This window comes from Clytia hemisphaerica, unplaced genomic scaffold (assembly GCF_902728285.1).
Source record: "Clytia hemisphaerica strain Z4C2 unplaced genomic scaffold, Clytia hemisphaerica genome assembly, whole genome shotgun sequence".
Lineage (NCBI taxonomy): Eukaryota > Metazoa > Cnidaria > Hydrozoa > Leptothecata > Clytiidae > Clytia > Clytia hemisphaerica.
In genome coordinates this window covers 1,810,607-1,837,450 of record NW_027103994.1, presented here as the reverse complement: position 1 = coordinate 1,837,450, position 26,844 = coordinate 1,810,607, and the positions used below count along the sequence as shown (strand labels likewise).

Genomic DNA, 26,844 nt, shown 5'->3' with positions numbered 1-26,844 from the left:
ATCGTGGTCTTTTTTCTTTAGCTCATCTTTAGCGATGCTAGCGTATGTCTGCTGTTGTTTGGATCCTTTATCGACATCATCTTTGTTTACAAGATCGTCGATCTTCTTCTCCAGTCTATCCAGTCTAGCGAAAACACATTGCTCATCTTGATCTTTCTCTTTACCTCCAGTATTTGTTGCCTTGTTATTGGTCGTTCTTTGTTTACTTGTTTTGAACTTCTCTAATAATATTGGCGTGACTGTGATGCATTTCGCACATTCGAATCTCCTTGCTTTGTACTGAATCCTTTAATAAAACCCTCAATGGAAAATGCTGTGCTCTTTTTCACTCTCCACTGAACTTTTTGACATTAAAACAATGAAATTTCAAAAGAAACATGGGAATATCAATCTCTATCGAGTTTCAGTCTGTTATTTTTTTTATACTCAATTCCTGAAAGAATTCTACAAAAACTGTTTGAAGGGGTTGTTTTTAAAGTTTAAGTTGAAATAAAAAGGAAATTTTCACCGGAATAAACGTAATGCTAGGATCAAATAGAAAAGAAAAAAGCATCAGGAATTAATCAGTGCAAAAATGTTTTCTTACAAAAGTATTTTCTACAATCAAAGTCATAATATTTGAGAAAACGAGAAATCCCCGCAAAGTCTTATAGCCAAAAACGATGTGGAAGCGCTCTAACTTAGGTTGGAAGGGTAGAACTTTAACTCTTAATTTTAACGCTAGACGTAAGACTGAGAAGCTTAAGTTGAAATAATAAGGAAATATTAACTGGAATAAACGTAATGCTAGGAATATCAACTAGAAAAGAAATTAGTCAGGAATTAATCAGTGAAAAATTTTTTCTTACAAAAATTTCGGTAATTTCTATAATCAAAGTCATAATATTTGAGAAAAAAGAGAAATCCCCACAAAGTCTTATAGCCACAAACGATGTGGAAGCGCTCTAAATTAGGTTGGAAGGGTAGAACTTTAACGCTAGACGTAAGACTGAGAAGCTTAGAATCTGAAGATCCAAAAATCCAAGAATGTTCCAATAGAGCTTAGAATATAGCCTTGAAGTCTATAAACCCCTCCAATATATTTTTGTGATTTTTTTGGAAAAGGGTCTGATGAATAAAGATAACAATTATTAAGTCATTTTCAATGCTTTGCTAAAAATTTATTGTTCAAATAACAATGAACTAACAAAAAAAGAAAAAAATAATACTGATAAAAATTTTATAAAACTAAAAATATATTTAAAAGGGGCAAATAAAAAGAAAAGGTTAAAAATTTTTTGTACAAAAATTTGTGGGATTTGGCGTTTTATCAATTATAAAAATAATAATCGATATTATAGATGTTGAATCTACATTATTAAAAAGTCTCTTTGTCGTTTTGTCATTATTTCGTTTTTTGTAGTAGTCAAATCATAATCGTCATGGATGAACAATTTAATGGCTCAATTCTTCGATAAAGATACGTGTGGAGCTACGTCCGGTAATGATTCTCTTGGCTGCACCATATCCACCAGCTTTGCATCCAGAGGCAGTGACAACAACATCAATTGGACGTCCACCAGCTGGTCGATCACAGACACCTTCAAGGTTCAAATCATCCTTGTAATAATCTTCAGTTGGGTTAAGTCGGGTTCTTCGGAGTGGATATTTGGAATTACATTGTTTTCCACCAATGGTAACCTCCCATCTGGCACATCCTTGGGAATATTCGACGTTAACGTTAACGACAACTCGGATTTGAGATCCTCTTCGTTTTGGTCGGTATGAGCATTTCTGATGACGAAAAAGAGTATGAATAGTTTAATTCAACGTTCCTCAAAATACTTAAATGCAAGATTACTTTCAAAAAGAAAATGTCAAATTTCAAAGACAAAACCATGCTTTTGAAAATGGGTGTTTTTTAAACGTCAGATTATTGAATAAAGCAGAAAAATCACCAAATTGAATTATCTTTGTTGAAAAAAAAACAATCAATTTTGAAATGAAAGATTAACTTACCATGTTTCCGATATCGTAATCTTCTGAAGCGCAAACAGCGTAGTTCAATGGAACACATTCACCATCGCTACCATCTTTACCATCAGCACCATCTTTGCCATCATGTCCGGCATCTCCGGCATCTCCAACTGGTCCTGGGTGTCCGGTAGGACCTTTGTGTCCTGGGGCACCATCTTTACCATCTTTACCATCTTTTCCGTCTTTACCGTCATGTCCTTTTGCTCCTGGGTGTCCACGTTTACCGACTGGTCCAACTGGTCCAACTGGTCCTGGGCTACCATCTTGTCCATTAGCACCGTCTTTGCCGTCTTCGTTTCTTCCTGGGTGTCCTGCGGCACCATCTTCACCATCTTTACCAGCGGCTCCTGGGTGTCCACTATCTCCTGTTTCACCATCAGCACCTGTTGGTCCAACTGGTCCGTTTCCAGCATCACTACCTGGTGTTCCTGGTGCTCCTTGTGGTCCTTTATCTCCTCTAGCTCCATCATCACCATTGTTTCCGTTAGCTCCTGCTTTGCCATCTTTGCCATCTTGTCCGGGATGTCCTGCTTGACCTTGACGTCCTGGTTTTCCATCTTCACCATCTTGTCCAGGATGTCCAGTAGCTCCTTTATCTCCACGTGGTCCACGGTGTCCTTGTTCTCCGTCTTGTCCTGGGTTACCATCTTGTCCTGGTTTGCCATTGGCACCATCGTGTCCTGCGAATCCTTTTGGTCCTGCTCCTCCGTTTTGTCCTGGTGTACCATCTTCACCGTCTTTGCCATCATGTCCTTTATCTCCTCGTGGTCCAACTGGTCCTTTGTGTCCTTTGGCTCCTTTGTGTCCACGATCTCCTCGTGGTCCAACTGGTCCTTTGGTGGTTGGTCCTTTTGGTCCTTGGTGTCCTTGTGGTCCTTGTTCACCATCAGCTCCTTGATCTCCTCGACGTCCTGGGAATCCTTTTGGTCCTTTTGGTCCTACATCACCACGACGTCCACGGTGTCCAGTGGCTCCTTTTGATCCTTGGTCTCCTTGTGGTCCTTTTGGTCCAACAGCCCCTTTATGCCCATCTTCTCCATCTTTGCCTTTTGCTCCTGGATGTCCGGTCAAACCTTTGGTTCTTGACACGCCAACGTAGTATTTAGAGCTAGCACAACATTGGAGACGTCTTGGTCTAATACTCGACCAGCCAGCAGCAGTTTGAACTGCAATAGCGCAGAACAAAAGTGATAGAAATAATTTCAAATGTGCCATGTTGGATTTTCGTTTTTTGTTGAGATCGTTTTTTGTTCGATCTACAAGTTGTAATGATGTTCTGAAAGATTAGAGTTGCCTTTATATACAATTTGATAACAATAGAAACAATAAGTAATATCCTTTCATAATTAAGCACTGTTGTTTTTTATGCAGGAAAAGGTAATTACGAGATAATGAGTTTTTGATTAAAATATACAGTTTCACTTTTGAATTAAACATGTCTCATCATTCAATATAATTACATAGAGGACTTTCTATACAACTTCCTCATGAGAAGAATGGTTGAAAGAACTTGTAAAAGATTTTTTCCTTTAATTTGAGTTTAACATTTTCAAGTCAAAATCAGTTAATCTCGATTAAAAGATTGACACACCTCCCTCTCCTATAATTGCTGGCTTCGTTCCTGAAATTCAATATACAAACTCTCACTGTGGTATTCCTTTTTCGGAATTTTCTTTTATGCTCTACTTGCCAATTTAGAAGACCAGTTTAATTTAGTGTAGTCTCAATACTGGTTGTCCCTCATGGTAAAAGTTGATTTTTTTTAAATTGAGATTATTCTAGAATTACCCTCCAGGTAGATACTTTTTAAGGTCCAAGTCTAAAAACCTTAGCTTCTTTCTTTTTCGCAGTGCGGGAGTCTAAGATTACCAGAAAAGAACAGTAATAGCGTAATACTGTTTTGTGTAAGAACGGCTGAACGAGTGAACTAAAAATCCGGTATTTTTACTTGGTTCGTATTTTCTCGTACCAGAGAAAATAGGGCTTGGTTGATTTTTCAAAATGAAGAACAAAAAGTTATGATAAACAACTCAAGAAACTATGATTGATACTCGCAAACAAACCCTAACCGCGCCTTGATACTTTAATTATTTTAATTACTGACAAAAATTAGTATTTTAATGTATGCAGTATGCTTCAAAAACAGGTGAACATAATTAAAACGATAATTTTCAATTATGAAAGGGAAACCCCTATTCGAATAATTGGCACGGAATAATTTATATTTTATAATGAGGTTATATAACCTCTAAATTATGATTTTCGACGACAAAGTGATTAACGACCAGAAGTCATTAAAATTGTAAAAAAAAAGTTTAAACTGGAAGCAAATCTATGACTCCAGAACCTTCAATGTTCGAAGAAAATCTTCTTCAAAGAAAACTGATTCGTCACGCAGGAGACGTAAGGAAACAGGAAATTTTCAACCAATAAAAAACTTAAACAATTTTTTCCCGTTGCCAGTAGTAAGTGGAATTATAAAATTTAGCAGCATAACATTCTTTGGCAAAGGTCATACAGATTAAGACAGAGTCGTCGCCTGCTTGTTTTTGTTACGTGTTTCCAAGAGGCGTTTTCTCTGGAAGAACTTCCTTATGGGTGTTTATATTCTGGGTCAACCTTACTAATAACCTAAATTAGGTAGCATATGTTATATACACTGTTCTGAAAATAAAAGTCCAATTAATTTATATCTAATTTAATAGTTCCAACCGCCATAATGGTATGTATATATTATCCCTCTGGGAACATAAATATAGGTGGTTAATCTATACCAGCCCCTAACCCTCTGCCTGATATTGGATAATTATTCTATTTCATGAAGAATTTTTACATCAATGCAAAAATAGGATAAACGAATATTTGCTTGAAAAATCTTCACATCCCTGCCTAAGTGATTCTGGGAATAGAAAGGGCTAAAGGCAAATGGGGTGGAAAATCACTCATTTTCATTGGTTTGACATGTTCAGTTCTTTTATTTACAAATTAAAATCCAATTTAATCTCTCATAGTGTCTTTTCATTTTTCTAATGGAGATGAATTTTTAAGGTGCAGTCTTTGCCTTTGCCAATCTTTTTCAGTAAGATAAATAGATATGCCTTCCGATGCATCGGAATGGGTCCTACCCACGATGGAGTAGGAATCACAGCGCAAACAGACAGAGTTATGGTACCCAGTTCCCCTCACATGGCATTGATTGACCCGTGCGAAGGAGTATTCACTTTTCAAGTGAATTGTAGTGCCACGGTGGGTATCGAACTCGGGCCTCCTGGACAGAAGTCAAGCACGATAACCACTATACCACTACGCCTACTTTTTCTGTAACATTGTAAAAAAAGCCACATTTATGTAAAAGCATATCTCCTCCCGCTCAGCCCTTTGGTTTACTTGGAAAATGAAGGTGCCTACGCCTGGATCACCATGTCATGTGAGGAGAATAGGGTATCATCACTTCCAGCTGGCACACAACGTTGTTTCAACGTTCATCTAACGTTAAATGAACGTTGTGAACGTTAGATAAACGTTAAAGCAACGTTGCGTGCCAGATGGGCTCATATAAGGGGGCTCCCCCAGGGGCTGGCGTGACACGTGAATAAGCCTTTTTTCTGACGTGAATACGTGAATTGGACTTTTTTAGCGCGTGAATACGTGAATTGGGATATCAGCATGAACGTGAAAATAAGATTTTTCCACCGTGAATTCGTGAATTGAGATTTTTAGCGTGAACGTGAAAAGCAAATCATTGTCTAAAACACAAGGAAACTCTAAAAATCCAAACATAAATCTGTAAAGTATTCTTTGCTCGCTTCGCTCGCATAGTCAGCGTTTAATAATGGTCGTCTTCGTCTCCGTAGTCACTCATATTCTACTACAATACAATACAAAAAATGATACCGCGTTAATATAGAAGATTTTTGCTCCTTCAATAATTTGCAAAGTAGGTAGTTCTAAAACATCTTGTATACATGTAGCATCGAACAATTAAAAAATAATCCTCATAGATAATGGATGCCCATGATGCGTTTTCAAGCAATCTAGACATTCTAAATCTCAAAAGTTTTCTCTTGAGCAAAACTCTTGGAACGCCGCACCGGGTACGTCGCTCGTCGTAACCGATCTTTGCTAACAAATGGTCAGTGCTAAATAAAATCAAAATTTTCAAAAGAATTGTGTGACCAAACAAGGCAAACTTGGCTAACAATAGCGTGTTAATGCCGTTTTTCCGTCATAAAAGAGCGAAAATTGTCGAAAAATTCAAATGTTTTTGTCTTCCATAAATTTCCTTCCATGAGATAGGGGTCAAACATTGGAATTGGCGTCCTCTGGTTGTACTACTGCTCCACGTCTTCGAAGCTTGTTTTGAAGTATATACGGCTTCTCAAACCATGATTGCCCCAACCTCGATTTAAAATTAAAAAAGACTTCTTAAGGTTCTGCGAGGAAAAAAATCCCACACCAAAAGTCCACCCTAAAATAAGAGGGTAGTTCTTTGTAACTTTGGCGCGGCAGACCTAAAACATTGCTTTATTTAAGCTCAAATAGATGTAAAAAATGCCTTAAAAGGTCAACCCTATCGAGAATAAGGTCACAAAACTGCAGAAAACTTCATATTGACGAAAATGTTTGGCATAAGAATAGGTCAAACTGCTTAAAGGAAACCATAAAAAGGTAATATATAGCCCAACAAGGTCACAATCGTTTTAACCAAAGATATAAAAGCAAAAAATTGGCGCGTGAACGTGAAAATGATTTTTTTCGCGCGTGAATACGTGAATTGGCAAAATTTTGTGCGTGAATACGTGAATTGAGGGTCGACTGGGGGGGCTCTATAAGAGAATATGTGAAGATTTTCCTAGCACTGGTGGTGTGATAAAAGATGCTTGTTAGATCAAAGTTCATATCAAAGTTCATATATGAAAAAAGAGTTCAAAAACAAACCATTTAAAACTTCCTTTTGCAAAGGTTGAAATGTCCTCTTGATGAGTTTTCGATTTTCTGAAAAGGAAAGCCATAAAAACCGATTATCTGGCAGGGCTGATACTTTGTAAAATTAAATTGTAAAAAGTTTGTAAAATTAGTTTTTGAATCCCGTTTTACTTCGGCTGTACACTTAAACTAGATCAGAGTTACTTTCGTCCTTTTGGTCCTTGACATCTTTTACACCATCAGCACCATCTCAACCATCTTTAGCCCTGTCTCAGTGTCCCGGCTGTTGTTGAAAAAGAAGAACTTTATAAATGTATATCCATCAATCAAATGAGGTGAAATCATGTTTAAAGAGTGCTCGATAAAACCAACCAGGATTAGAGCTTCTTTAATCAAAAATATATTTCAAAAATATATTTTTGATTAAATGTCTATCCATCATTTCGCTACGTCTTCTCGTGAAGGAGGAATTTTCCCCCTATGCAGATTAACGTTCTGCTGGGGTTCTGTTATTATGTCCCAAAACCTACATTGTGGAACTTTTAATATTTTGAATAATTGTAATCATCTTGTAGGTCTTATAGGTTGGAAATACAGTTGACTGTCTCTCTCTAAAACACAATTGGTCGAAAAGATTTGACTTTCTCGGGGCCTACACGTTTTTTTTTATTAGAACCTAGTTTATAAGAACATTGAGGCTGAAATTTGTTGAAAAATTAAGAACATCGTAAGAACATGCCCAGCCTCAGTTTGGAAAAAAATGACAAGAAACTACAATTTTTTCCTCTTTTCAAGCAGTTTTAACTGAACTTAGGGTATGATTTTAGAGATGGATTTTCTAAAATCGAGAGTCAAATATTGTCCAAATTTTACCAATTTTAAGTGCTCTTTATTTTGCATGATATTGTCGATTTAGAGGAGTCTGGAAAATTAAGAACGCATTTAAGAACATTTTAGGCTGAAAATTGCTAAAAAAATAAGCACATCCAGGCTCAGCCAAATTTTAGGTGTTCTAATAAAAAAAAAACGTGTATGCGCACAATACACCTTTTCGAACGTAGCCGCCAATTGCCGCGCGGGCATTTTTTACCACCCTAAAACCGTCCCAGTCATTTTTTTCTATTGTTAATTGTATCGAAAAAAAGACTGGGACGGTTTTAGGGTGGTAAAAAATTCCCACGCGACAATTGGCGGCTACGGTCGAAAAGGTGTATTATCAGGCTAGAAATTGAATTATCTGAATTACTATTGTGCGCATGCGTAAGAAAATAAAAACCACAAACAATTAATACCTCCAATTGATATGGTCAAATCTTTATAATCATATGGAGATACTTATTTCAGAAAAATTAATTCTTTATTGCTCGCCCGACTCGACCTGCTCTACATATCGAAAAAAATCAATCCTGTAAATTAAGTTGTATGGCGACCCTGTCACGGAAAATATGTTGACACTACCAACACTGCTGGGCCTTTAAGCCGCTTAGGCTTTCTTGTTTCATGTTCAAGGGAGGATAATTTTATTTGAATTAGAGAGACAAAGAGTATTTTACCCGGGGGTACTAGGGTAAAGGTACCTGGTCAGGTTACCTTTTTTAACCTCCACCAGGCCCAGGTAGGGTCACAAAAACACCAAAATAGATAAATCAGTCCCTCGTAGAGTGCCTTTTTTGGAAAATATGAAGAAAAAAGTAGAACATTTTAGAACATTTTAGAATTTCAGTCCCATTCAGGGTCACTTTTTTTGCAAATTTCGGCAAAGTTTTTGAAAAAACGAGTCCCACGTAGAGTCCATTTTTCGAACCTCAGCAGAGCACCCCTGTTAGTTGGCAAGGGTAGTACCCCCTCCTCCGGGGTAATTTATACCACTCCCCAGCTGAGGGGACCGACATTTTAGTTAAAATTATTAAAATTACAGAAAAATACGAATTATAGAGGTGGTTAGATATAAATCCTGAGAGACATAATTGGGATCCTAATTGACAAGCTTTTGATCTTTGTTGTGCGGAACTTTGGTTCTGATAGATGTGATAGACGAAATATGCACCCTGCTATAGATGTGGAATCTATGTTAAGAATTAGCAAAAGCAACCATAAAAGTCGGCCCTTCAAGATAATTCTTTGAAATTTAATAAGTGATATTGCAGAAACCCTCTGTAAATTATCCTTAGAGCCTTATAATAGAAAAAGTTTCTTCCAAGCCTGCTTTATTTCAGCAAAGCATATCCCAAAGAGAAGGTACCCAGGGGGGGGTCACTGAAGTAAAGTCACTTATGTAGGTGCGGTCTCTAAGGTTACGTCTTTCAGGCTTCCCAAAGTGCACTACAAGGGTCGTAATAAGAAAAAGTCTATTGCAAGGGTGTAAAAATGGTGAATATTGTTTTTGGGTAAAATATTTCAAAAAATTTTCTTTGCTGTTTGCTAATGTTCTTTTGTTAAGAGTGTTTTAGCACTCTGAAACTTTTTGACTTTTGATAAAATCTTATATCAATATCTATACCAAATTTTACAATTAAAGACGCATTAAATGAGGTTTTATATATTTTCAAATTCTATAATCTCAAAATCATCATATCATAGATTTCAAATTTTGACAGACTTTAGGTATCAAGAGGAAGTTTCGAAAAATATTTGATTTTATTTGGAGTAGTGTGAACAATAACTGAATCTGTTTATCTATTTTTCATTCTGCATTTATTAAAAACAACAAAAACGTTTGTAAAAAATTAAAATTTAACTGGTATAAACTAAAAATCAGCAATAAAAAAACGGAAAAGTTAAAAATTTGATGTATGTTTACAATATTAAAAAGTTGGGCTTTTTTTAAAAAGTTGGTTAAAAAATATTTGGTTGTCCTTTTTCTGTTTGTTAGCGCTGGAAATTTCAATCATGTTGATGTTTACCAGCGCTGTCAGATGGTTGAGATCCTTAGACTTCGGTAACGAAGACACGAGAAGCATCAAGGGAACCAGTGTAAAGGTTCTTTGGGAGGACTTTGCAGTCACCTGGTTTCTTGCAGCATTTTTGGGCATGAACCTCGATGTTGCGAGATCCTTTTCCAAATCCTTGGCATGTTCCTTCAACGGTGATATCGTCACTGAAGAGAGTCTTGGGGTATCCGTAACCGATGATTGATCTTGCAACTGGAATGGAAGCACATTGTTTGTGGTCGACCTTGATCACGTATTGGACACAACAGTATTCGTGGACTGGGCAATCGAGACGAGCTTCGGCATTGAAACTGACACGGATTCCAGATTGAGCAGATTTCTTGATGAGGCTGCATGACTGTTGAGAAGAAGAGAAAAATAATCATATATTTGTCGATTTGAAACAGAAATGTATGTATAGGTTATCTTTTTCGCACAAAAGCTATCTTCACAGAAATAAGTAGAGTTCATCTAATTATGCCAATTGATCTCACTTCCTTCGAATGCACTTTTGACGAATAAATCAGTTCAGCATGAGACGAGATATGATAATGTATGCTAATTACTGGAAACGATTTTCAAGGTTATTAATTTTAGAAGTTTTAATGGAGAAAATATACTTACAGCAATAAGTTCTGGGAAGCTGGAAGCTGTTGTTTTCTTTTCATCGAAGATATATTGAACGTAGTTTCGGACAAAGATATCATCTTTACCATCTGTGCCGTCAGCTCCATCTTTACCATCAGAACCATTTGGTCCTTTGTCTCCTTTTGGTCCTTTGTCACCGTCTGGTCCTTTTCGTCCTGGACCACCTTTGGCACCATCAGTTCCATCTTTGCCATCTTCACCATCTTTGCCGTTGTCTCCTTTCCTGCCATCATCTCCTTTGGGTCCTTTTGGTCCAGCTGGTCCTGGGGCACCAGGGGCACCAGGAGCACCGTCTTCACCATCTTCACCGTCTTGTCCATTAGCACCATCAGCTCCTTTAGCGCCATTAGCTCCATCTCTTCCAGCTGGTCCATCAGCTCCTTTGTCTCCTTTGTCTCCTTGTGGTCCTCGTGGTCCGGCACCTCCTGGAACACCATCATTTCCAGCATCCCCTTGTGGTCCTTGATCTCCAGTATCTCCTTTGGCACCATCTTCACCATTAGCACCGTTAGCACCATCAGCACCATCTTGTCCATTAGCACCGTTTTGTCCTTTTGGTCCTTGAGCACCGTCAGCACCATCAGCACCATCTTTGCCGTTGGCTCCTTTCATACCGTCGCGTCCTTTGGGTCCTGTGGCTCCTTTGGCACCATCTTTACCATCAGCACCGTTTTTGCCGTCAGCACCATCTTCGCCATTGGCTCCTTTGAATCCTCTTGGACCATCAGCACCATCTTTGCCGTCTTTACCGTCTTTACCATCAGAGCCGGCATCTCCTTTGTCTCCTTTGGGTCCTTGTGGGCCTGTAGCACCTTTATCTCCAGTTGGTCCTTTTGGTCCTTTGTCTCCTGGGATGGAGTCTCCGGCAGGTCCTCTGTTTCCTGTTGGTCCTTTTGGTCCAACTGGTCCTTGTTCTCCTGGCTCTCCTGGCTCTCCTCTCTCGCCACGAGCTCCAGCATCTCCTTGTGCTCCTTTGTCTCCTTGTGCTCCTTTGTTTCCTTGTGATCCAGTTGATCCTTTTGGTCCTCGGGGTCCTTGGTGTCCTGTTGCTCCTTTGTTACCGTCAGCTCCTGTGGCTCCACGGTCTCCCTTGGGGCCACGGCAGTGATCACAATTTCTGTATTGTTGGACGAACTGGAGAAAAGAACAAAGTCAGGATTATTAATAAAATCAAAATACACTTGAAAAGGACTCAGTTTAAATTTAGTTTAAAACCGTTCTTAATTACTTTTTCATGATAAACAAAATGAGCTAAAATTCAACTTAATTCAGTTCTTTGAAGAAATAATACAACCGATAAGTCGAAAAATATATTAAGACACTTACATCCCAACCATATGAAGCGTGGATAAAGCATAATGTAGCTAATACGAGTAAGGCGAAACGTGCCATTGTTGTTGATTCAATTTTTGAGACTATCCTAGTAGTGAATATGTCTCGATGTGAGCTTTTGAATTTGTGATGTTCCACTTCCAAACTGCTCCTTTTATACTTTTCTGAAAGTCATTAAGCATCCGGTCATAAAACCATTAAACAATAGATTATTAGTTCTAGATAATTATGTAGTTTTGTTTATGTCATATGATTGACAGTGGTATTAATTAATTTTCTATAGCTTTTTTAGTATCCGGACTTCCTTGCGAAGGCGAATGTTTTTGCTCTATCATTGAATGAAGTTTGCAACTTTGTTTCTATTTGGAACATTTTTCATTTAAAGGGAAATGAAATCTTATTCGGTCAGCAAAATATTACAACTTTCCTTCTTCCTTACAAAAGTGAAGCGAAATATGCAAAAATCAACATAAAAGGGGTTGCGGAACGACCGTTCCGTTTTCGCAAAGCGAAGAAATTTCGACACTAACAAATTATTTTTATAAGTCAAACTTTTATTGATAATGTTTTCCAACTCAACTCTTTCTTTTTTATAAGAATTTTATAAGAACAATACGAGGCTCAAAAATTAAATACGTTGGGTTTTGAGCAATTCAAAAACAATTTCAGGCTCAAAGTGCAAAAAAGGACAGCCAAACTTTTAAAAATATTTACTGGTTCTTATAAAAAAGAGTGCAAGTGACAAAAAAGAACACACATGTTTCTTGTGCAATGGCTGAATGACCAACAACAAAGATATTACATTAGGCTTTAGGCTGGTAGTTTATCTGAACAAATTAAAAGACTTTTATCCCACCTTTTTGTGAGTTTTTGAAACAATTACTTAGCTCTCTATAAAACTTTTACAAAGACAAATTTATCAACAATTCAAAAATTATATTATACATTTACTTCAAAATTTTAAAAGAAAATAGTGCGTAGTTTGAAAGAAGTTCTTGAGCTTTTCAGCCATTAGAACCTAGTATAACAATCTCTTAAAATGTGCTACCTCTTTATGATATCATTCACTTCAAATGTAGTATCAATTTTCCGAAAAGGAATCAGCAGCCTAGCAATAATTTCCAGTAACTTATCAAGACTAGTGACATTTTTTGAGTGATGAAATTTTGTTATTTTGTGAGTCTATTTTTGCGATATTGTGTGTTCGGCAAAAAGATGTTCCCAATATTTCATTTATAAAATCAATCCAAACCAGTCCAAACTAATTTTTTCAAGAACCTTGCCTTGCAGAATAAAATTCAAAAACTTCTATAATTCATATAAGTATATTAAAGTAATGCCTTTACTATTATTAGGCGGTAATAATAAGCGTTATCTACAACGATTAATTCCTCTCTATGAAGGGGTGCCAAATAAGAAAAAATAACTCATCGTGCGATTAGACAATGAAGCACAACCCAATCCCAACAAGTCAAAGAGTTATGAAAATATAAGTTGATTTGCCAGTAAAAAACACTTTTTTGTAAAAGATATCTTGTTTGAAAATATATTCGAGCTAGCATCAAAAGAAAAGTAACATATCGGTACTTTTATCATTTAAGTTGTCTTTTGGGCTAAAGTCATCAATCATGCTTTTGTTATCACTTTACTGTATCGTACAAATATAAATCGGCATTATTCTAATTGATGATGATCAAGCTCCAATGTTAAACAAAAATCTCTCAAGAGTCAGCAAGCGATAATGGAATCAACAATCAATCAAGGCAAATCAAAATGATTCCATTCATTATCGAATAAATATTGAAGAAATCTTCAATGACGAAAATAGCAACTAGTAATTATCATTTTGATTCTGCTTTCCAGTACAGTCTTCTCTTTTGTCTCGTAAACATTGCACGGAATAACATGATGGAATTGGCACAATTTATATTCAGCAGGTCAGGACCATTTTTATTATTCTCCATCAATCACAATCTGTTTATACAGTCATAATGCTATGTATATTTTGGCTTTATGCTGCTTCTTTGTTGTGCACGTTCACCCACCAAAACTCTGAAACACTGCTGATTCAGCCAGTCGGCCGATCGGTAGTTAAAAGTCACCCATTACATCAATCAAGCTCCTTCACCTGAACCCTGAAGACAGAGAAAAGAGATGAAAATAATTATAGTTAGAGTAAAATTGAATAAACACACGAAATAAAAAATAAGCCTGTGGAAAGATGGCCATATGATATCCATGAAACACATGGCCGAGAAAAAAACATTTTGTTTTATGATGAGATGAAATCCAATTTAATACAAAAAAGTCAACACAAAGAAAAAGTACTAATGTAACATTCCAAAGGTAGTTGAAACTATAAAGGTGAAAAAAACTGAAGATTTACCTTTCAATGGGCCATAATCAATCCAAAGGTTAATGCATGCACCTCAAAAACCGAAGAGATTCGTTGGTTTTCAGGGCCATCTTTGTTGTTTTGAAAATGAAACGCAGAAAAAATGACTGGGCCCTGCTGGGCCCAGACATCTGGAACAAGCGGGAAAAAAGCAAAGGAGATAAAGCTTTGACACTCTTACTATTAATTGTACAAAAGTTGCAATTTTAATCAAAAGTCTTACTTTATAATACTTTTGATATCAATCATATTCTATTGCAATAAATATTTTTACAAAACAGATACTTTTAATAGTGCTACAGAAAATTGATCCCATCCAACACGAAGCAAAGTCGATATGTCACCGGACGATTTTTTTTGAAAATTTCGTGCATATACAAATTTTTTACGCCACACGCCCAGATCTAGAGAAAGGATGCTACACTCCCTTTCGGGCGCTTCGCGCCCTCAAAACGGTCGTTCCGCAAAAATCTTTTGGATCATATCCAAGTTGATTCTTAACTTAACCAAACAAGGCCATGCTCCCCCCTCAATGATTTTCAGTTAAGTTTTTGACTTAAAAAATATTTTCAAAAGTCTTGAAACTGATCGTGTGTAAAGACAAAAAGTGCAGGCGTTATGTAGACCTTAAAATGATTTCTACAAAACAATAAAAGTCAATAAAGGTCCCGATTTATACCTGTTTAAGTAAAATAAAAATGTTAGAAAGTGTCACTTAGCCTCTCTGAGTGAGGTTTAGGTTTTAGAGGTCTGGTTTACACAGTTTTTGTATTCAATACTCCCTACCTCCCAAGGTGGGATCTTATATAAATTGTATTGAGAATATATATGCCGCTTTCAGAATACATTTTTAGGTGACTCTACAGCTCAGTATTAAAGATAATCTTTATGATATAATAACGAGGCGCGCTTTTCTATGCTGAAAAGGCAAAATAAGCAAACGAATTTCTCAAACTTTGTGCACGAGGCGCTCTATTGTTTAAAATGTTGTGCAAGCAAAGAGTAGGAGATACGTGTTAGATGATATCCTTTAAATTTGAATTTAGGAAAGAAAGACTTCAAAAATTATTCTAAGGAAGATTTAGTGTTTGAGGGAAGCAGTGTTTTGGCTACAAGATGTATTTTTATAACTTGAATATTGCAAATAGCTTTTTTCATTCATTTGAACTAAAACAATTAATCATTTTCAAAGAATCATGGAATAAATTACCAACCAAAACATAACATGCCTCAAAATCAGGTAGCTTAAAAATTAGAAAGGCTTTACCCAGAGATTTCTATTGAAAGCAAACCCCTTCCCTTACGAAAACAATTGGAAGACACATTTAGCATAAATTACACCGAGGAGTAATTAGCATAAATTATACATTGGAAAGTAAGAAAATGAAGCTGAGAGGGGCGACAGGTAATTAAAATGAATTATGAAGTGAACAATAGAACGTCTAATGAGCTGATCTGACCGGTTATTAGTTTAGAAGAAATGCCAATATCCGATTATATAATACACCTGCACTAACACTAATGAGTTTCCATTAAGGAAACACAACAAGTTGGTCATAAAACTTTCATCTCCTTAATCAAGTGAAACAATAAATATTTTATAGTTTTTTTATTGAGATATCGCGTGCTCGGATGAAATAATTATTGAAGAAGAAGGGGGATGACTAGGATGTCTATTTTCGGAAAATTAACTTATAATTCTGACTTTGTGTTTGAACAGTCTTTTTGTACTATTAAGGATAAAATTAATTAGATATTACCTAAGATTAACTACCTTAGATTCTAAATTTCTCAGCTATCCTAAAATAGTTACAATAATAATTTTGATAGTTTTTCTGCATTGAAATCTACCTTTAGCATTTGCCATAAGCTCTTACTTCCCCCATTAACTTCTGGAAACCTTTTAAATCTGGTACTGTGGACCGAATAAGGGAACCTGTCCCCAGGGGGGAGGGGGCACTGACCTTGACGGCTGGTGAAGAGATGCCACTGGAGTTTGAAAAATGGACTCTGTCAGATATGAGTATCTGGTAAAATTGAGACCCAGTCAGAAAGAAAAATCGAAAGAATTTCCCATCTTAGCCCCTGAAAAGTGGCCAAAATGACTAAAAGTAGACGCAAAATTGAGAAATTTTCTAATTTCCATCCTGCAAATTGTCAAAGATTACCAAAAGTCGACCCTGTCAGATAAACATCCTAAAAATTAGTAAATTTAAGACCCTGCCAGATATCTTCAGGAGTTAGAAAAGGAACCCTCACCAGCGGTAAGTCCCCGTTCCCAATTTTGCCTAAGTACCTCCTCCCACCGGGAACCTGTCGCACCTTCTATACCTTACACTCCCTTCTCACACCCCCAGAGGATTTTTTCAGTCAGTGGGGGTAAAACTAACGAACTGAAACTCAATGGGTATTGATACTCCTATATTTTTTATGCCCGGGAGTTTAAATTCTTTTGTTTTCAAGTCAGAAAATTCAGTGGGGATGTGAAAATAGCATTTTATTTTACAATGACAATTGGTGTATTTGATTATTTTCAGTGGGAAAAAATTGGTGAATAATTTTCCACCGGAGACGATATTTTGGCCAATTTTTACAGTGGGAAGGGTTCCCAGTGGGTCTGTGAGAAGGGCGTTACCTGAAAACCTAGAAATTAAACCTTGCTTGGTGAGATTGTTTTGAAGAATTTTAAGGTTTGCTACTCATTTCGATTTATCTGACACCAGATTTAGAATTTTTCTTCCGACACGCCAAAGAATCGCTTTATTGACGGGAAAATTTCTAACATCTGACTTGAGCAATGAATTTTGCCTGACCACCTAACTTTTTAACTTTTTGTTTAGTTCAATCAATTTATATTCATCGCAAGATTATGGCCCAATTTGAGATTAAGTGTTTTAAATTTCATGGGTAAGAACGTAACGTTTTTAAATAAGAGGGATATCGTCTGCTTAATCATCAATTTTAATTCACAATTATTTTCACATTGGATTGACACGGATGTGGAGCAAAATTGGTCAGAAAGTTGAAAAGGGAAACATTTTTTTGCTTATGATCAGCTTGATCTTGATGTAGCAATAGGTAGACACTGTCCTTATATGAAATATGTGTCTTGGCAAATGGGGCCCTTAGCCCTATGGAAAAAAAATTTTGTCTATGGAAATAAGTTAGTCCAAAAATTTATACCTATATTATGATAGTACGTGTCTGAAGCCTTTTACAGCAGCGTTTAGATTTTCGCTAGCGATTTTAGCCTGTCGTAAATTTTTCTCCGCGGGGGTAACATTTAATTTTTTTTCTGACTCTTTTCAACCATTTTCGAATCAGTTCATCCTGATTACTGTCCAGGAATAATTCGAAAAGAACAATTGAAATCAATAGCGTTCCTATCTCATTCCATCTTTTGGGTGATTCTTACATTTTTACAAATATTTTTTCCGTTGGATTAAAACAATTTTAGGATTTAGGTATTTGAAATGTTTGGGTGTTTTTATAAAGGCAATTTTCATAAGGACTCGAGCTTAAAATTTAGCCAAAGAAAAAAATGATACAGCTGACGGAAAGTGATTTGTAAGAATTATAGTAATCATCATAATAACCAAATAACCCGGAGGGCAGTCAGGCAAATCGACCGACGGGGATTTGAAGTTGGTAAACCCACTGACCCCCCCCCCTACAGTGATTTTTAGATTTTTATGATTTTTAGGAAGATAACTTTGACAATGTTCTATATCTTACTGATATAGTAATGCAAGCTTACTCTTGTCTCCCGGGGGGGGGTCCGAATAAGCAGGGGGTAGGAAAACTTTCTAAATTCTAATAAGCGGAGGGGGGGGTGGAATAAGAAGGGGGTAATTTGAAAACATAATTTTTTTGATTGATATCAATTTCAACAACAAAAAAAGAAACTTTAACAAATGAAAACGTAAAATAAGAACCAATACTAACAAAAAGGAAAATTTCAACAAGTTTAAGGTCTATCTACACTGTAATAAAATATTGAATTATTCGAATTTAATTGGCAAGGGGAGTCTTAATAAGAGCGGGGGGATGGATTTTTTTCTCTTAATAATTAGCGGGGGGACGTCTATTCGGGAGACAAGAGTAAAAAGCAGGGGGTTTAAAGAATGGTTGGAGAAAAAAAACATTGTCATTAAAAATTTAATTTGCTTCATTATATTTAACTGAAAATCTTTGTCTTAAAAAGTTTAACAAAAATACAAACATAAAATATTCAAAAAATCAACAAAAAGGTTAAAAATGTATTGTTTAAAGTTTTACAGAAAAAACTTTATACTCATAAAAAAATCGTTTTTACATGTGTTAAAAATCGTTTTTGGGTCAAGGATTACGTCATAATTTAATGGGCCTTTTGGATTTTGCTTTGTCCGTTAAATCCGGCAAAGTTCAATTCCTCAATGATGACACGGCTGTGTTCAAATTGGCCTGCATGTGCTTTGTTGATGTATTCGAATTTGGGGTTGCCGCATTCGGAAAGTTTGATTTGAACTTTGGAGTGTTTCTTCTGTGCAACGACCAAAGTTTCAATATTGATGTTGTCCGTCAAGTATGGGGTAACATGAAGAATACGTTGTCGGGAGAACATAACGACGTTATCGACGACGATATCGTATTGTGCACAACATCCCTTAGGGTTGTATTTACGTGTAAGGGCATCGCAAGTCAAAATGATTTTGCTGTTGAAAACAACACGAAGTCGTGAGTTGCTTTGAGCACGTCCAATAGCACATGCCTGAAAAAAAAGAAAATGAATTGGATTACGATCTAGTTTTCCCATAGCAGAGTATTAGATAGTCATAACAGTAGTTTTCACCTGTCAATTATCTGGTTATCGCTGACTCTACTTGAAGGAAGAAGTATGCTTTGATATGTGATTGCTAACCTTTGTTTCCTTCTGTGCATTTTCATTGAATAAATTATGCTAATTTATTATTGTGGAATAATCATTCAGATAATTAACCTTTAAAGCCGAATAATTATCAGAAGGAGCAGAAAGAGCCTGTCTCTCTGTGAAGTATTGTCTATATGAACTTTATTTATATAAAAAGTCACTTACATCTGGGAAGAGGATTCCACGGTTAATTGGAGATTCTCCATAGACGCATTCTTTGTAGTTAAGGCTGGGACAGTCACCGTCTTTTCCGTTAGCACCATCAGCACCATCAGCACCATCTTTTCCAGCTGGTCCTTGTGGTCCTTGTGGTCCTCGTGGTCCTTTCTCTCCACGTGGTCCTTGTTGTCCATCAAATCCTGGTGCTCCATCTTTGCCATCATCACCATCATCACCAGCTTCTCCTTTGAATCCTCGTGGTCCTTTTGGTCCTCGTGGTCCTCGTGGTCCTGGGTGTCCTGCTTTTCCTGGTTTTCCATCTTTGCCGTCTTTACCATCAGTTCCGTCTTGTCCTTTAGCTCCTGGATGTCCATTCTTTCCTGGTGCTCCTGTGTTTCCTCTTGGGCCAGTTTCTCCTTTGTTTCCTTTTTGTCCAACGGGTCCAGCACCACCATCAAGTCCGTCAGATCCAGGTTGTCCTTTATCTCCTGTTTCTCCTTTGGCACCTTTGTTTCCGTCTTTTCCTGGATGTCCTGCTTTGCCTGCAGCTCCATCTTTACCAGGTGCACCGTCTTGACCAGCTGGTCCAGTGGCACCGTCAGCACCATCTTTACCATCAGCTCCAGCATCTCCTTTTGTTCCTGTGAATCCTCTCTTTCCTCTCTTGCCATCTTCACCGTCTTTTCCTGGTTTACCATCTTTGCCTGGTTTGCCGTCTTTTCCTGGGTGTCCAGTTGGACCACGTGGGCCGTCTTGTCCAGGATGTCCCGGTTTTCCGTCAGTACCATCAGCACCAGCTGGTCCTTGTGGTCCTTTATCTCCTTGTGGTCCTGTCATGCCAGTGGCTCCTTTAGGTCCAACTAGTCCTGGGTGTCCTTTGCTAGAATCTCCTTTTGGTCCTGTTTCTCCTTTTGGTCCAACTGGTCCTGGATGTCCTGTTTTTCCTTGTTGTCCTGGGTGTCCTTTGTCACCTCTTGGTCCTGTAAATCCTTTAAGTCCTACTGCTCCTTTGTGTCCAGTCTTTCCTTTTGGTCCTGGGTGTCCTTTGGGTCCTACATCTCCAGTTTCTCCTTTGTCTCCATCATTTCCTTTGGGACCCTGGGGTCCTGTATGTCCCTTGGCTCCTGGTTTACAACAGTTGTCGAAAAATGATCTTGACTGGAAAAAAGAAGAAGAAAATGTTTGGAAAATTTTCCAGTTATATATGAAAAGAATACATACAGAAATGGTTTTGAAAACCTAAGACGAGTATTATATGATGAGTATATGAGGACTTAAAATGAAAACATATTTCTTTTTTTCCTTCGAATAAAACTATAGATTATAAGATCTGGTGATTTGAATTGAGATGAATCTGATTATACTTACTGAGTAGGATGCAGATGCTAAAGCAACTACTCCAAGGAGTAAAAGAGCAACTAGAGTTCTCATCTTGATTGTAGTGTTACCAAGCTGTTTCTTGAGATGATGCTTGGAGATTTAGTATCAAATGTTTATGATTGAAATGTTATACAAAGTTGTCCTTTTATACTTTTTTGTAGCAAAGTAATTAGAATTAATTAACAATGATTGTTATTGCTGTTATTGTTTTCTGTAAAGGTATTGTTTTGTTATGTTTGATTTATAACATGAGGAAGTTAATTAGTAGTTTCGTTTTTTAAAACATAATTACTTATTTTATAATGACATCCGAATGGAGGTAGATGATTCAGTAGCAAACTTGAGGAAGATTCTAGTTTTAAAACTTGTTTCTCGAAAACTTAAAAAGACTTGCTGTATGGTCAAACACCCCTGTCTCACAGCCCGGTGAAACTTTTCTCGGTGGGAATAGAAATTCTGTTGTTCAAAGGCTAGAAAATCCAGTGGGAATGGTTTTGGAGTGCAATTTTTAAACATTTAATTTCGAGTGGGGATGAAATCTAAGTCAATTTCCCAGTGGGGCTGAAATTCTAGGGTATTTGTCCCACCGGGGATGAAATTTTTGCCAAATTTTCCAGTTTTGTCAAAGAAGTTCTTTTACTTCACTTGGTATGCCAAGTTTCTCACCTCACCTCAATTTATCTATATTTCAAGGACATTGAACAGAACGAAACCTAAGAAAGGGAATTAGCTTCTATCACAATCCAATTATGCCCATCAATCTCCAAGCAAATTTGGGCAAAATGGATTTTCTACTTCATTTTTCACGAGTTTTGTGTCAGCCGGGTAAAAAGATTCGGGTAGAATTATTGCAAGTAGCTTGCTCGAGAAACGCAGCAAAACTTAATTAAAATACTGTAGAAAAAATTGAAATTTTCTAGTTAGAAAGATAATTCAAAGTGGAATTTAATCTGTTTCAAAAGCACAGAAAAAAACCCTAACTTTGAAAGGCAGGCCTTATGAATTTTTCTTAGAAAAATGTACGTGGAGTCTCAGAAAGAGATATATCAAGATCACATCGATAAATCTTGAATCCTGGAAATAATACCGTTTTGGAGACACATAAAGCCATCAGTAAAAATAGCTCAAGAGTCCAATGTATCTATATACATGTAACGATCTATCAAGGAAAGAAAAAAATACATAACTTGGGAAACAATCTTAAACAAGAGGATATCAAAACAGGATTTTTCTTTTCGAATTTTCGATTCTCCGAAGCGAAAAAAAAAATTAATTTACCAGATTAGCCCTAATTTCCTTCTTCTCACTTTTCTCCTATCGTTTTGGTGTAAAACAATAGAATACATATATTAACATAAATTATTTCATGTGAACATAAATTATGTTGATCGAAAAATGTACTCATCTCAAGGAAAACCCCCGAGAGAATTAATTTATGCTATTGTATTAGAAACAACAGATAAACGATTCGAAACAATTTCCTTTTTTATATTTCATGTCTCCATAAAAAGCTAATGACCTCATTATCTCAATATTGTGCAGAACATAGAAAACTAAGAGCTAATTAATAGAAAACTGACAACGACGAGACCAGGTGAGGTATTAAATAACCAATTAATTATGAATTAATGACAGGATGTAATGTTTCAATTAAGATATTATTTTCGTGATACCGCAGCCATTATTGGTGTGCTGGTAACCGAAACATTAAAGGGGAGAAAAAAAATTATTAATCATTAGCCTAATTTTGTTACTTTCTACCACAGGTTGGTCATTAAACGATTGATTATGTAAAGGCTGTTAATTAAGTCACCCACGAGGTCTCTTGTTTATTTATTGACTGATTCCAAAATACAAAAGATAAAGACAAAACCTTGAAATCTATAATGGGAACGCTATAATGGGTCTTTAGACATACAGTCGACTCTCTCTAATTCGAATCTCTATTATTCGAATCTTTCTGTAATTCGAACTAAAATATTGGTCCTCTCAGCTAGAATGTGGTCTATATTACTCTCTGTAATTCGAATCATTCTCTAATTCGATTAACTTTTTTTAGTCCTTTGAAGATCGAATTAGAGAGAGTCGACTGTACATCTAACATTCCGCATTCTGGCTTTAAGAAATGCTTTAAAGGCTACGATAAATCTCCTGGGAAACCTGAAGGGAATTCCTTGTTTTTTCATCATAACAAAAAATGGGGTGCATACTTCAACCAATCAAGGCCAATTCAAACTTTTATGACTTATTATCTAAACTACCCCCCACAAATTGAATAATGTTTAATTAGATTGAAACAGGGCAATTTCCGAAACGGGGAGTGTTTGGGGCAGTCAGACGAGTAGAGTCAGTCCTTACAACAAATCATATTATTAAAGGAAACCATAATGTAATAGCTTTTTCACGTCAAGATGTTGTTTGGGAGAATTAAGAGAGCGTTTAAAACTCTATAGACATGTATTACTTACATGTTAAATTAAGTTTGCTCGTTTGCTCAATCAACATCAAATTATGGTGTATTTGATCAATTAAAGGATCGGTCATCTCCAGTTGTTTTGTAATTGATACTTGCTGTAGACCGACTCCAAACTGATCATCTCATGATTGATCTTTCCATGAGGAAGTTGCCTGCATGTAAAAAATTCACGAGAAGTCTATGCAGAACTCATATCAGAAATAAATCTTAGATTTAAAAAGATTTCACTGTACACTCCTGTGTCACATTCTCGCTGGGACCCCTGCTCCACTGGAAAATTTGGTAAAAGTTTTGTCCCCGATGGGAAAGTACCATAGGATTTCAGCCCCACTGATAAATTGACTTTGACTTTATCCCCATTCGAAATTCAATGTTTAAAATTTGCACTCCAAAACCATCCCACTGGATTTTTTAAACTTGGAACAATAGAATTCCTATCTCCATTGGAATTTTAATAGGAATTTTTATCCCCGTTCCACCGGGGCTGCAAGGCAGGGCTGTCACTGTGAACTTTTTGGTAAATTTCCTACGGTAAAAAAAGTTAAATTTATTGAATGTGTCAGCTTTTCAACCTGAAAGAGCTTGGTATTACTGTGATAACCTACAAAATGTCGCCGATTAGTTTTTATGACTGTATGTGGGTACTTCTTCATAGACAAGTAGCATAGGCCTACCTTTTAATATTTTAGATCGTGAGTGGCCACAACCACTAACCTAGGAGATTTGACGATGCAAACAAAGGGACCTTTCTTTACTTCAGTGCTCAATGTTTGGGCAAATAGCCTGAAATGGCCGTTTAGTTGTAAGTACGAGTCTTACCGGGTCCTTTGGTTTTTCAACGGGACTGAATGCTGGTCGAAAGGCAAAATCATACCATTAAAGAGAACGACAAAAGGCTTAATAAAATCATTTTTAAAAAACGCCGAGTTTTGTTTTTTTGTTTTTGTTTTTGTGACGTCAATTCTGGTTTGGAGTTCGAAAAAGAAGACGCCATAATGTCTTAACGTCAGAAAAACGTTATAAAGGTCAGTGTTCATAACTCAAAAGAACTTTCGTTTTCTCTTTCGAATCTTTCAAACCAATTAAAACCCATGCTGACGTTAGCGAATATACCATGGAAATGAAAAATCTCGGGACCCCCTATTTAGCTTCGGTCGTTCTCTTTAATATCCAATTCAATGCAATATGCAAATGGTAAAATTTATCCCATTTACTGCTTTCATGTAGGGGTTGAAAATTTGAAGGTTGCCTAAGAAACAATAAACATCATTTTATAAAATGCCTCACATCAATTTGGAAACAAAGAGGATGATAGGACATGATTATATTCAAGCGAACAGCCCAAACTTACCAATTATAAGCCGACAGTAACAATTTTGAAAGAACATCCCTAAATGTGGGAGTTTCACAAACTTTAAATCTTTAATGACCCTAAGGGTTGTATCATATAATTGAATTGATTTGACCTTAAAGCTGGGACCTAAAGATGACTAGATGTTCAGTGGAATGTAGTAAGTTTACCCATTCTCTTTAGATTTTGACCATACTGCCTGAGAAAAACCTTTGGCAATTTTGCGAAAATGAATTTTTGATGCCTGTCACCCATGAATAAGGCCGACGCAATGTTGGATTCATTTGGGCCGGCCTTAATCCCTGAATATTACCTGCGCCAATAATGACCCAGTGAGAATCTTTTATTTAATGGATAAAATAAAAATGTCAAAGAATTGCGAAAGAAAATCGCATGTGTGTAATTGTTGCGGCCGGGAGGTTGGGGGCCACTAAAGCCGGCACTAATTTTGGAGTCTGAACCCCCTAAAACTGACCCTTAGAGAAACAGAATCTGTGAAAAAGTTACCCATAAAGTGACTTTTATGGCTTTATTATCTAGCCGACACTTCAGTTCCACTTATACCAAGTTACTATACTATATTTTCACTAAAGTATCAATTTGTAGTCCAAAAAACTAATGACGATTCGCTGAATTTATACTGAATACTGAATTAGAATTTAGTTTGGTCTTTAACAGATGAATGGTGAAAAAAAGCATATAGCAGATGCATGAGTCCTATGAAATAGGCTAATTGATAAGTTGATAAGGGATGCAAAACGTCTAAGAATACATATTGTGTAAGAAATTTCAAAGTAACATGCTTGAGACAACCAAAATGTGAATGTTCCAGATTATCAGGTATAATTCAACTACTATGGCCTAAATTCATGACGAAAAGAATTATATAAAAATGTGTGTAGGAAGCGAGATAGTGTTATGTAAGGTAAATCTGCTTTCTAAAGGAGACCACAATTCCTTGTTAGCTAATATTTTTTAATTAAGATATAACTTAAGCCCTTGTGCTTGCCTTTGCCTAGAAGAGCTCCATTTTGCATAATTTGAAGCTAGAATTTCGGCCGATATTTGCTCAAGAATCCCTTACCCGAAATAGTTATACCCAGCTGGCACACAACGTTTATTCAACGTTTATCTAATGTTCACAACGTCCAAATAACGTTAGATTAACGTTGTGTGCCAAATGGGTGTGCATAGGAATTGGCTTGAGTAAATTTGGGTTGTAAAATGATTGGAGGAGTGGATAGGAGTTAATAATTGTATTTTTGAGTTAAAGAGGTAACTCCCCAAACAGAAAAATTCCTTACAAGGTCAAATGAAAAATAATGAATATTGTTAAACCCCTGAACACGTTCACTGCAGGTACAAACCCGGGTACAAAGTTAAGTCGGCATCGATTTTCCGTGTCATAAAAATGGTCGGAACTAGGTCGACTTAAGTCAGAAGTGGTTGGAAGTTACAAATCGAATCAGGACTGATTAAATTAGCTGAGCTTAATCTAACTGATTAGCTCGAGTCAGAAGTCGTCTAGACTCCGGTCAACTCCAGTCAATATTGCTCACGAAATCCACATCGTTTTGGTTCAGAAAAGTGGTTGGAAAATCTACTCAGAGAGAAGCCTGCAACTCAATTCGACTTGAGTCAAAAGTGGCCGTGTTTCAGTTTGACAAAGTTTCTAAAAGTATACTTCTGATCTCTAACTAGTTGAATGGATGGGGCTTCCCGTATATAGGAAACGTGTCCAGGTTTGGAGCTGACTAATCCGCCATCTTGTTTTCAATTCTGGTCGTCAACAGAGCGATGTGAATGTTTTGAAATTTGAACGTTCGAACATCTAAGGTAAAACAGGAAAAAACGTGCCAGGCTATTTGACTGAAAAACTAGACAAACAAAATTCCACGAGGAATCTGCGAGTAGTTAGCCTGTCTAGTGTGTAAAGGAACATGATATATGTGGTATACTTGTAATCGACAGCGACCATGTTATAAAACATTTTTAAATCGTTCTTTCTTTATTTTAAGCAGACTCAATATACAGTGTTTGGTGGTTACCAGGAGTTTCTGGGTGAATATTTGGTTGCTATCGGGTTCTATAATTAATGATCTGACTAATTGGACGAAAGGAAACTATAATAATTAGTAGAGGGAAACTATCAATTTCTTTAATCAATTTGCTAGACACTTTAATCTTTAACGAAGCCAGGATAAGAAAATATTGGTTACCGGTTTTAATATCCTCTCAGAAGTTTTCAAAGAATCTTGAGGAATAAGACTTTTACCATAACATGCCCCCTTCTCACACAGACCCGGTAGGATCTTTTCAGTC

At 36.6% G+C, this 26,844-nt stretch overlaps 1 protein-coding gene across 1 annotated transcript; it reads right to left on the bottom strand.

Annotated features, from left to right (window-relative positions):
• Positions 1-1,353: 1,353 nt before the first annotated feature.
• LOC136811302 (collagen alpha-1(I) chain-like) lies at positions 1,354-20,810 on the bottom strand. The gene is made up of 9 exons (XM_067067918.1): positions 20,684-20,810; positions 19,322-20,473; positions 18,610-18,997; positions 11,847-12,016; positions 10,497-11,654; positions 9,877-10,230; positions 3,805-3,875; positions 1,999-3,292; positions 1,354-1,773 (listed from the first exon to the last, which is right to left on the bottom strand). Exons 1-9 carry the CDS (start codon positions 20,744-20,746, stop codon positions 1,435-1,437), a joined length of 4,989 nt encoding a protein of 1,662 aa, XP_066924019.1. The 5' UTR covers positions 20,747-20,810; the 3' UTR covers positions 1,354-1,434.
• Between the last annotated feature and the right edge of the window lie 6,034 nt (positions 20,811-26,844).

Excerpts from the sequence above, each read along its gene's own strand:
- LOC136811302 (XM_067067918.1), bottom strand. The coding sequence starts at position 20,746 with ATGAGAACTCTAGTTGCTCTTTTACTCCTTGGAGTAGTTGCTTTAGCA. Across the intron at positions 10,231-10,496 it reads GCTTCCCAGAACTTATTGCT|TCATGCAGCCTCATCAAGAA; the intron begins GTAAGTATATTT and ends TCTTCTCAACAG. Across the intron at positions 3,876-9,876 it reads CTCGTGTCTTCGTTACCGAA|ACTCCCGCACTGCGAAAAAG; the intron begins GTCTAAGGATCT and ends TGGTAATCTTAG.